The following is a 12,636-nucleotide window of genomic DNA, read 5'->3' as shown; positions in this document are numbered from 1 at the left end:
CTACTACGGGGTACAGCTGCATAGCGCATCCGCATAGAAACTACCTATGATGTTCTCCTGTTGGCATAACTAATCCACCTCCCTGAGAGGCAGTAGCTAGGTCAACAGAAGAATTCTTCCATTGAATTAGCTCTGTCTAAACCAGGAGATAGATCAGTATTTCTAGGTCTCTTAAAGGTATGCATTTTTCACACCTCTCAGAAGTAGCTGTGTCCATGGAAGTTTCCAATGTTGACTAGTCCCGAATCTTTGTCGGGGATTTCTAACGACTATAAAATTTTGATCCAGGATTGAAATTTTTCAAAGTCTGGTTTAATTTCTTGTGCTCAATAAAGAACTACACACAATAATCAGAATCTATATACAAATGTATTCTGTAAAAGCAGGATCTTACATTATTAATCCCCACCACAGTTTCTGCTATTAAAGCTTCATTGAAAAGGAGAGCAAGACCACCAGGATTTTTTTTTTTTTTTTTTTTTAAACAGAGAAGTGTATTAAATAAATTCTACAGGAATCTATTTTTCAAGTGTCAATGGCTAAGTTAGAGGTCCAGTTCTTAGCTCCGTAAGACAAACAGGAACCAGCAATCGGCATAGTCATTGAAAATTAACATTTGTGTGACATGGAATGAACACTGGAGTCTGGGTGTGGGTGGAGTATAGGGAAAAATGACACTATTTCAATATATCGACTGTATTGTGCAGCAAAGTTTTCAGCATATACTACAAAATTACACTTCCCACTGAGTGTATGTTTTGCACTGGCTGAATATAGGACTGAGAAAAGATGCAAGGGGATTAGTAAAACTAGGCAACATTGCATTATATTAAATTCTGGAGTCCAAGTAAACTTGATGTTTCTTTAGTCTGAATCAATGAGACGCTTGGATGAGAACCAACACCTTTGCGCAAACAAACCTCTTTTACTATAACAACCTTTATTAAATTTATTTATTTTAAGTTAGACAATACCTTGTACCAAACTAACCAAAAGCAAAGAGGAAGTTGCTCTGTAGAATCATGCTCTTCAGACTACAGAAAACGAGTACAACAGAAACAGACAGGAATTAATTCAGACCAAATTCAATTAAATGTAAAATAGGTCAGAAAAGAACAGTTAAAATAAATGAAATACATATGTAAATTGACATGCCTTTTCTTCATAGCTATTTAGGACCAGATCTATACTAAAAGGCGAAGGTCGACTTGAGATATGCAACATCAGCAAGTAGCGCCTTAAAGACTAACAAAACATGTAGATGGTATCATGAGCTTTCGTGGGCAACTTCTTCAGATGATCGGAGTATTACAAGTCCAGATTCAAGAATAAATAAGGGGGAGGAGGAGAGAGAAGGAAAAAGGGGAGGAGAGGAAAAAAAGACACTGAGTAGATAGTTCAAATAGTTACAAGAGGCAGTTAAACAGTAGCATTGTTTGGTTGGTAGGTAAAGTCATTAAAAGGTGGAAGATAGTATGCGAACCATCCTATATCCCGGTTTAGACGATTAGCATAAGAATTAAACTTGTGAATTAAGTTAAATTCCAATCCTTCTCTGTATGTTTGGCTTATGGAATTGGTCTGAAATAAAACAGCAACTTGGAGATCCATTAATGAGTGTCCAGGAAGGTTAAAATGTTCTCCAACAGGTTTTTGTGTATTATCTTTTCGGATATCTGATGTGTGTCCATTAATTCTTTCCCATAAGGACTGTCCAATTTGCCCAATATACATTGCAGTGGGGCATTGCTGGCATAGATCGCATTAGTGGATGTGCAGTTAAATGAGCCTCTGATTTGGTGGCTGATGTCGTTGGGTCCAGTGATTACATTAATTACATAGCTGGAGCTGATGTATCTTAATTTGCATTTTCACACTGTCCACACACTGGAAGGTTGACAAGAGCAAACACTCCAATCGGCTTCCCTCACTCCTCATGAGAGCAGGACTACTGGCTCTGATGGAGCAGGACTACTCTCTATTCAAATTAATGAGTCTTCACTAGACCTGCTAAATCAAAACACTGGAAGATTGACTGCAGCAGCATTGATCTTCCGCATACTATAGACATGGCCTAGATTATTATAACAGAAGGTTTTAGAGAAACTCTTTAAAGTTTCAAAACAACCTAGGTTGTTTTGATATAAAATAGCAGTTACTCCTCAATGATTTTTAAGTTTTCCTTGTTTTATAAAACAGGTGTTCTGGGACGTTGACATCCTTAAAAGGCCCCAACAGTGCAAACTTCCTTCTGCTAAGGGCTTGGATTCAGCTAGTTGCAGTTTGTGCTGTTCAGTCTGTAATCTAAAGATTGTTAGGGATAAGAGGTCTTGTTCAAAGGCAGTGGCAAGATGACATACCCCCACAAGGCAAGTAATCATGTTTGCCCTCAGCACTCCCACACCATACCTGGACAGCAGAGATCAAATCCCTGCTGGTGTCAAATGTTCTGCTCCATTCTTATGAAAAAATGCTCCCTTCAATAAGTGACTCATTTTTCTGTCCATATTTTTAGTTAGACCAAAGGTTTTGATTAACATGGGTTGGGGAAGCCACCTAGCAGTCAATATTTAGCGATAAAAGCACAAACTAGTAATAAAAATTCCTATCATTTCCACCTTCTAGGTATTCTCTTAAAGCCCTCTAAACAAGATCTCAGAAATCTAAATGAAAATATTTTAAGAATATTAATTGTAAACCAAAGGGAAATCCCATTTGGAAGACAAAAGAAGTAAGATTGAATTGTTAGGTTAATGTAATCAACAGTAACATAAAAGCCACTGGAAACTTAGCCTTGAACCCACAAAACTACAGCAAAATATAACACACGTATCTAGTATTTATAACACAGCACCACAGCAGCCAAAAAAGATTTCCTCTATAAGAGATACCAAGTTTGAATATTGTTCTTGACAACATACTGACATAGGACAATGACTTATACGCCTATAATAGTTTGCTTTCACAATTGCACTTGGGACACTGAATTAGCTGATTTTTTTTTTTGGGGGGGGGGGGTAGGACCTAATTTCATATTGCTCTCTAACCCAAATTTGAGACTGAACCAAAAAGATAAAGTGTCTTAAACACATTTTAAATAAGCCTATTTTAATAATCAATTTAGTTTTCATGGCATTCTCTAGTTCAGATAAATTCATTGGTCTTACCAGACAGTGAAAGAGATAGAATATTAAAGATAAAAAGAGTTTTTGCAAGAGCAGGGGTTCCAAGAATAAAAGCAAAGAAATTCAACCATTTGTGGAATCTAAATAGTTTGACCATTTCAAATCAATTTTCAGATTTACATCAGGATGGTATGCAAACTTAATCAGATTCTCTCACAGAGATCTGCAAATTGATAAGTCTGACTTCTACTCCACTTTCCTGAAAACAACAATACATGAACCCATAGCCACCAGCTTATACAGAGCTTAAAATTCCTGCTACCAAAGTAGAGCCGATTCCTGCAATTATTGCAGGTCAGGGACTTTTTATTAAGGTTTATTAATAGAACCATGAGCAGCCGTCAAAAATCCAGGAGGACTACTTTGGAAAATATTTTATAGCTCCGTGGTGTCCAACACACTAGTCACATGTGGCTATTTGGTCGGTTGAGTGTGGCTAGTTTGCTATAGCTATGCCAACCATACATCCCAGATTTTCCTGGATTGTCCCGATTTTAAATATTCTGTCCCGGTGTCCCCATCACGTAGTAAAATGTCCCAGAAAGCCCCACTGGATTTTCACTACTGCATGGGGATACCAGCTTGCAGGGAAGAAGCAACCAAGAAATGGCTCCGTGCACTACCAATTCCCCCGTAGCGTGGCACAGCAGCAACAGCCTCCTCTCCCCACTTCCACCATGCAAAGCATATCGGTGGCTCCACTGGAGCTTTGCTGGCGGGCAGCCAGACCGGCTTCAGGTAGTGCGCTTTTCCAGTGACTCTGCTATCCACTGCCCCACCACCGTGTGCCACACAGCTCCCTACACCCCCACAGGACTGCCTTTGGCTTGTGGGGAGCCTGGTCTGGCCATGCCACCTACTCCTTCTCCAGGCTGCTTGTTGGTACAGCACCCACTGCCGAGGGCAGGCTAGGCCGGTCCAAGGCAAAACACATCTGAGCCGTTCCTGGACCCCCAAACCTTGGAGCTCCTACCCAGCTGGGGCGCTGCGGGTTGGGGCACACTTGGGCTCGGCAGGTGCACTCCATGCACTGCCATTCTCTCCCCCCCCTCTCCTCGCTGGGGGAGCAAAAGCAATCCTGGTCTGTCAGGGAAGGGGGGGTTTCTTCACTCCGTGCCTGCCAAGCAGGTAGGTGGAGCTGGTGCTGCAGCCATGCCAGGATCCCTGCTGCATTGCGAGGGAGGGGGGGGGCGCTGCAGAATGACAGCACACTGTCCGGAGGCTTTCCCTGTTGCAAGGGGGTCTGAAGCCAGATAAGCGTCCCCCCTCATGCACAGTCCTCTGCACCTCAATCCCCCTCACTCACTCTCCTCCCCCCCACCAAGACCCACACCTCCAACTTGCTCTGACACCGTCCCTCTTGGCCAGAAACCCTACCCCCAACCTCCTGCACCCTCTCTCCTGGCCACACACCCTGCCCCAGGCCCCCTCCCTCCTGGCCATATAGTTGCATAGGGGTTCTGTGGGGCCCAAACCCATCCCTATTGGTAGAGGATGGTGGGAGGAGTTCTTGGAGGGGTCACACAACACTCTTTACTGAAGGTCATGTGTCCTTCTTGATCCCAGAAGTACCACCTCTAGGGCGGGACTTCCTGTGGCAGGTGGGCGAGGCCTAAGGGCCAGGATGCATGGCTAACAAGGTCCCCATTTTTGGTTCAGAAAATATGGTCACCATAGCTATAGTGGCTAATGTTTCAGAATTGGTTGGACACCATGGTTATAGATGTTCCTGAGCAGTAGTGAATTTAGAATTTTCTGTGACAATTAATTCATCTCTGACATATAATTTAATACATTATTACCCTGAGATCACCACTTATACAAAGTTTTTTAAATTCTATTGTAGAAAAAAAGCCAAAGACCTACTTTTTCTGTATTAAAATCATCTCAATTTACTAGCATTTGTACCTGTGCAATAATACAGGATCTAAAATTAGGCTTTTAGCCTATTAAAAGTTTTTTTAAAAAACAAGCTTATCTCATGAATGCAAGTACTATTCTTTATGCTTCCTCAGTGAAGGATAACAATTGTGCATTTCCCATAACTCATTGTTTTTATCCCCATGGTCAGGATGACCCCTCAGTGTTTCGTTCCTCGTGTGCTGACCTCAAGTTGTTGTTTTATCTTCCTCTGGACTCCATATGCAAAACAGGGCTTCCAATACGTAATCTACATATGAACTAAGGCAAATAAAGGGATGTAGATTCCTGTGTCTGGCAAAACCTGTCCAGGTGGGATGCAGATTTTAAAACTTTTTTAGTACATACATATACAAAACTTTTCACATATGCATACATCTCTCAGTAATTATGAGAGTCAGTATGATTTAAGTTTTTGTTAAGATTCCTCTCTTGACCCTCTTTGGATATGTGGTGAGTTTGTCACACCTCCAAGAGGGTCATAGCAAAACCTAAACATTGCTGTATTGAGAAACTGAAAGTGAAATTAACAAATGAAAGGAAAAATAATTTTCACTGGAAGAGCTGAAGGAAATGCAAAAGCTGCTGCATAGAGAGAAAAGCAAATAAGATATTTAAAATTCACTTGTTAGAATGAATACTTAAGATTTGATCCACTTACACTGTATATTCCAACTCCTACATGTACTTCAGATTACACTAGACAGTTTGATACCTCCTTCTCTTCCTTATTTTAATTAAGAAGTCTAGACTTTTGTTTCTCCTTTATAGATCTTTTCTATTTCTTTTACTATATCATTAGAGATTAAATGTTGTTTCATTATCAGCATCAAGTTTAGATCACTGCATCATATGAATCTATCCTGAACAGCGGTTGTTTTATCCAGAGATCTTCATGGACTGTGTTACACATCCTTTTGACCTCAGAAATAATTCAAACCTTCAGCATGTTGCCTATGTTGATACAGCAGACATCTGTACACACCAGTGCGCAACAGACCATGGTAATGCACTCTTCAAGCCTCTCCACCACTCTGGCTCTAATGTAGCATCAACGATTCTTTACTAATAAAAAGCACTACACTGTTACATAATTTTTACCAATATTGGTTGCCAGTATATTTTAGGTTCAGTTTTAAAACACTAATATACAAGGTACTGCTTATCTTACTGCATGAACTGCTAGCTCCCCATAACCTTTTTTCACTTAGAGATGCTTCACCTGCAGTGAGTTATGGCTAGGATTTTCACTTTAGTTCTTCACCTTTATTATAAACGTCCTTCAACCACTAAAATGCATATGGAGTGACTTCAAAACTTCTTCTGTGGCTTGTGTGCATAACTGATTTTGAATTTGTCATTGGTGGAGAAGCTTGCTTGAAAGGTCTTGTAGAAGAAAGATTTTATATTAGTTACACTGTCAGACAATTTGATCGATGCAACTATTTTAGTTTTACCTTTAAATATGAAAAGCAGAGTACAGGTGCACTGCAGTATCTTTTCAAAGTGAAACAGCTCATCTGATATAATTTCCCCTCAGCCATCACTACCAGTCCACATCAAGGATGGTAGCCAGCAACCAAGGCCTAATTCTGCAATAAGTTCTGTGTAGGTGCACCACTGTGCTCACAGAGCCCCACTGAAAACAATGGGTCTCCTCTCAGGGCTCTGAACATTCAGACTTACAGCAGGTTCACAAGTCGAGTAAGTTTTCTGAATTTGCTGTTCAGATACAGGTTGAACCTCTCTAGTACAGAACTCTCTAGTCCAGAAACATCCATGGTCCAGAATGGTTTTAGTTAGACAGATGTCCACTTTTCATGGGTGTGGCCAAGTTTTCTGCAGTCCCAAAAAGTTTTACAGTCACTTATCCTAGCTCTCGGTGTTGTGTTATTTCACTCTAATTTACCTCTAAATGTCCTCTAGCAGCCCAGTAAGCAGTGGACACGTTGGTAATGCTGCAAGACAATATCAACCTCCCATAGTCTGGAAAATTCTCTCATTTGGAACCAGTCAGGTCCTGAGGGTGCCAGACTAGAGAAGTTCAACCTATATCAGCTTTGCAATCTTCTACCAGTATAATAATCCCCTCTTCTCAGGCACAGATTGACATCCATATTCCCAAGGTATTAGTCAAAGTACAGTCAAAGCCCAGGCTTCAGAGAAAATAATGAATATATTATTAAAGTCGTCAAAGATTTCAGGATCTGTTCAAAAGCATCTGGCAGCCTAGATTAGGCCTGCTGTCTACCTATTGACTACCCCAGGTGTAGGCATTGCAGGAGCTAATTAGCTAGCTGAATGTTTGTTGCTAATAAGAGAATAAGCATTTATTTTTAACTACAGGCAGTCCCCGGGTTACGTACAAGATAGGGACTGTAGGTTTGTTCTTAAGTTGAATTTGTATGTAAGTCGGAACTGGTACATATTGTAGGGGAAACTCTAGCCAAACATTTCTCCAGAGCTCAGTTTTATTCTCCCACACCTCACTTCCCTCAGTCCTTTATTCTCAAGCTGAGGTGTCTGCTGAGAAAAGCTGCTCCGCGTCTCCCTGGTCTGCTGGGGGGGGCGCTAGCTTCGCATCTCTCTGGTCTGCTGGGGGGGGAAGCAGCTAGTGTGGGGTTGCCTCACCCCATTTGTAAGTAGGGATCCAATGTAAGTCGGATCCCTGTAACCCGGGGACTGCCTGTACTGATTGAGAACTTCCCTCTCAGACAGATACCCCATCATTATGCATACTACTACATCTTTCAAGCCAGGGATATAAATCCTTTTCTTTAGGCTGTTTTTAATTTAGTTGCTCCAAAACTGGACTAGAGGTGCTGCTGCCCCAGAAACATTTTCAGGTGTGAAGCCAGAATTTGATCTTGAGGGTTCATATAAATGCCTTCTGCATTGCTCTCCACAACAGGTTCTCAGATAGTAGGGTAACAGGGGCCTTTTAAAAGGATTATATCAGATCTTCAATGAAAGAATCTTGTTTTCCTACTACTCGAGAAGCATATTTCTGGCACTACATAAAGTCACCTAATGAAAACACATAGCCCACCTGATCACAACTGAGGTTGGGATCCTACAGTGAGCTACATGTGGGACGTGTTCTGCTCAAAAATCACCTGTCCTGGGGCCCCTTTTTGATAAGCCTGTACATGGCCAAGCTCAGTTTTGGGAAAATAAAGGGAAACAAAGGGAAATAACAACAATTTGGATATGCAAAATAGAACCAAGGAGAAAGAGGAAATGGTTATAGTAGAATAGACTAGTGTTTCACTTAGAAAATTATGTGGTCAACAGATAAGGAGCGAAGACAGAAAAACAAGATGCTGTTGTAACTTCTAAACTTGAAAGAGCTAATTTCTAAAAAATAGAAAAATGAGACAGGGAGCAATAAGCAAAACTGACAAGAGGAAATTGAGAAAAAGTAAATGAGCAGAAAAGGAACCAAATGGAAAATTGTGATAGAAACAGAATTTAGACTAGTGAAAGCTTCCTTTGTACAAATACCTATATGTTTTGGAAAGCATCCTACAGCTCTTAATCCAAGAGGAAAAGGAAAGATAGTATTAGCAAGATAGTGCTATTTAGCCTGAAGTCAAATGGTTGCCTATTGTTCCTCTTGGACACTGCAGATTAATGGCAAAGCTGGGTGTTTTGGCAAGCCAGACAGCTAGTTGAAGGTACATTTAAAAATCTAAAAGGCTAGAGGCTGCAAATTAATTAATACTCCAAGAAACTGGTTTTAAAATGGAGACAGCAAGTATCTGTTTACAATGACAATAAGAAGTCCTGTGGCACCTTATAGAATAACAGATTTATTGGAGCATAAGCTTTTGTGGGCAAAGACCCACTTCATCAGACGCATGATTTCTTGTTGTTTATGCAGATTCAGACTAACACAGTTACCCCTCTGATACTTGTTTACAATGACAGTGCTATGGGATGAAAGCTTCCCAAAAGTACATTAATAGTGTAAGCGCAAGGCACATTTTGCTTTGGTATCTGGCCAAACAAAAATCATCATAATTAAGGAATTTAAAACCACAACAAAAAGCCACATATATAATGATTCAGATTTATTAAAAAAATCCAGCTCACTAAATTCATGTTGATAAATACATCATACTAAAACATTTTACTTTTTTCAGCTCTTATCAAAATATTTTTCCATTAAATTCAGTAATTAAGAAACCTATTTTAATGTTGTTCTATCTAGCATTATTTCAGGACATACAGACCAAAAATTCTGCACATTTTACCTTCATACTTTGTTCAAATACATTCATTCAATGAGCTGTCTGCTCAGTAAGGCCTGATGCTCGTATTTTAAGATGGTGCACTTCGGGTTGCAGTTGCACGAAAATTCTGGAAAACAGGCACTAGTACAAAGTGAAACTAGCACAAAGAGCAACTGCAAGCAAAGGTGATTTTGACACCTTATTCCACTGTCTAAAATAAAATCTTCATAAATTAGATTTTTTTAAATTCATTGTTATCTAAAGATGTTTAGTAATAAAGGACAGGAAGCTTTACAAAAATAATTTTCCTTCTTACTGTATGTTTAGGATTTTTTTTTTTAATTCTACACCCTGTGTTATTCAGAAGGCCAGATTAGATTACCACAATGGTCCTTCTGGCTTAAAAAAAAATTAATGAAACTTTAAAGGAAAAATTATTAGCCCAATACAGGATCCTACTATACCCTAGAATGTAATTGTAATGCTTTGAAAAAACTGGCATAGATGTGCAAGCCTCTTGGTGCTGCCTTCTATTTTTTAAATAGCATACTAGAAATCCAACCAACCTCTATGCTTAATGTTACAGAAATGATATAAATCTACTTTTACACATTAGTTTTCTAGATTCCCAAAGTCAAAACAAATAACAATGTCCTCACATGATTCAGTGTAAATACACTTTTAAAACATGGATAATTGTACTGTTTTTAAACTCCTTTAATGTCTGTACAAGGTATTCTTCACTTCTTGTCCCAAGCAGCTATGGCACGTGCTATTAAGCAGTTGCTGTATTTCAGGTGACTGCACTCAGTACTAGCCAAAAATGTCCTCTTTACACAATCAATACAATTTGTAAGAGCTCCAATATCTCAAAATGGGCCAAATCCTGCAAAGCTTATCTCATGTAAGCAATTTTGGCTTCAGCAGGAGAGAAGTCTTTGTAGGATCAAGCCTAACAAAGGTACTCTCATATCAAAACAAATTAATGAGCCTTCTATGTAGTCTGTTATCAGGGACAACAGCTAATATTCAGTGCGTCAGATGAAAGCATTCAAACATCCAAATGCATCTAATTATGTAATACCACTGGATACCCCAGCTCACTGACCCCAGCTGGTGGTAAGCTTGTGCCATTAGGTATCACAGCTTTTTTTAAAATAGAGTTAGTGTAAATGCTATCCCTAATTTATACAGATGTCTAAGAGTTTTCAGTTGTTCCAATACATATTCTACAATGATGTACTCCTTCAGATTAGTTACACATCACATTCAAAAGAGTGTTTACCCATTTAAAATTTTGCCTTTTCATATTAAATGCCTCCTCCAAACCTGTCAATCACCACAAAATGTTTCTGATGTTGCCCTTTTCACTAGAACCAGATGAATCCTCTCTGGGATTTATCTGAAAAGAGAAACCAATGAAGTGTTCACCCTCCACAAAGAGCAATTCAGTAATTTAATCGGCCAGTTAATGCATCTTCCCCACCTTCCCCTTAATATCTTCTTACAGACTGCATTATGTGCTAAACAGATTACAACACGCTATTTACCCACTCTGTGATTCCAGGATCTTCACATGCCACACTCTTCCCCTATATATTTTTCAAAACACAGTTCTCACTCTTCCCCCTTGTTGCATGGGAGCTCACCTCATCACCTGAACAGTCAGACAACCTCTCAAAAGAAGCATCAGATACTAAGAAGGTAAAGAAGATCTGGGATAACTGGAACAAGATGTTATGAGACCAAACCTGACACTATTGGCAAAAAACTAGATGAGGAAGAGAAATGCGCACACATGTAATCAAGGGCAAAGCAAACTCATGTCAAATGAATGCACCCCCAGAGGGAACATTAAAAAACCCACACTTCTCTCCCATTCACTATGTGGTCATGTTTAAAAAGAAACAGCAGGGTCCAGTGATGATTAAAATACATTTTTATGTAACTACAAAATGCATGTTAGTGGGATGAAATCTACAAAAGGGGAGGGAAAGTAAGCTCTCCAGAGGAAGGTATCTGACAACACTGCTGGTTATCTGACAACACTGCATGCTGTCCTTTTGCGCAATCCAGTAGCTGGGAAAGAGACTTGCCTATAGTGCGGAATCAGGCTATTACGGTAACACTTGGCTCCAATCCTGGATTGGTGGGTTTGGTGCAGGGGTACTAGGTGGGATCAGCAGCGTGTGATTTACAGAAGGTCCGAGAGATGATCTGGGGGTGCCTGGCTACTGGCGTTAAACCCCAGGACACACCCTCCCAGACGCTTGCAGAGCCACACGCACACCCAGCAGCTCTCACACGCCGGTCTCAGAGGGGCAGCAGCGTTAGCCTGTATCTGCAGAAACCATGAGGAGTCTTGCAGCCGCTTAAGACTCAGGGATGTATTTGGGCATAAGGTCTCGCGGGTAAAAGCCGCCTGGCCAAGTGCATGGCCATGTCTCTGATGAGGAGGTTTTTACCCACCAAGGCTTATGCCCCGATACATCGCTTAGCCTGTAAGGTGCCACAAGACTGCTCCTGGTTTACACACACACAGGGCCCCGCTCTGGGCTGGGCACACGCAGCCTGACCCCCCCCTCCCAGCCCATCAGGGGCTGCCACTCGGGTACCCACCTGGTCCCAGCTGAGCCACTGCCAGACCGCCTTGTCCAGCTGCGCGTCCCCGGTGCTGCGGGCGACGAGCAGGTTGGAGTTCACATCCCCGTCTCCCATGGCGGCGGCGGGCCGGGCGGGTGGCAGAGCAGCGCACGCCGGGGGCTCACCTGCCAGCGGCCAAGGGCATCGCCCGGGAGGGGTGGGCGCTGCCCGGCGCTCAGCCGGGGACCAGGCGGCGGCGGCGCAGGGAGAGGATCGCTCGTTCTCCGCCTGGGACCCGGCGCTCACTGCGGGGAGGTCCGACCCCACCCGCTCCGGGGCCCCCTCGCGCCGCCTCAGAGTAACGGTCCCTCCGCAGCGCGCCGCGCGAGCCGAGCGGTAGTAACAACAACACCGCCGGACGCGGCCCCGCCCCCCGCTAGTGGCCCCTCCCGCCAGTCGTGCCCAACGGCCCCGCCCACCCCAGAGCCGGCAGCAAGCACCGCCTTTGGCACGCGCGCTCCTGGCTCCGACTTCGGCTCGCGCGGTATGCCCCTCCCACTCTCTTTCGCAGTGCCCGACGGGAAATGGAGTTTTCCCTCCCCCTTCGTGCGCCGAGCTGTGGGAGAAGCAGAGGCAAATCAGGGACTCCAACTCCCGGCAGGCCCTGCTCGCTCGCTCGCTCTCGGGGTTGGGCGCTGTCCGTAGGGCGGCTG

The 12,636-nt window shown here is 42.3% G+C and overlaps 1 protein-coding gene across 2 annotated transcripts in view; it reads right to left on the bottom strand.

Moving 5' to 3' along the window:
• Positions 1–12,403, bottom strand: part of PGM2L1 (phosphoglucomutase 2 like 1) — a 64,456-nt gene extending 52,053 nt beyond the window's left edge. The window contains exon 1 of one of the 2 annotated variants that reach the window (XM_075919604.2): positions 11,960–12,403. In XM_075919604.2, the coding sequence (XP_075775719.2) occupies positions 11,960–12,058 (99 nt within the window). In that variant the 5' untranslated portion in view covers positions 12,059–12,403. The remainder of the gene's footprint in view (positions 1–11,959) is intronic. The other variant, XM_075919605.2, reaches the window with a different exon arrangement.
• Between the last annotated feature and the right edge of the window lie 233 nt (positions 12,404–12,636).

The sequence above is a fragment of the Pelodiscus sinensis genome, chromosome 1 (assembly GCF_052426305.1).
Source record: "Pelodiscus sinensis isolate ZL-2025 chromosome 1, ASM5242630v1, whole genome shotgun sequence".
NCBI classification, from domain to species: domain Eukaryota; kingdom Metazoa; phylum Chordata; order Testudines; family Trionychidae; genus Pelodiscus; species Pelodiscus sinensis.
This window is presented reverse-complemented; position numbering and strand designations above follow the sequence as displayed.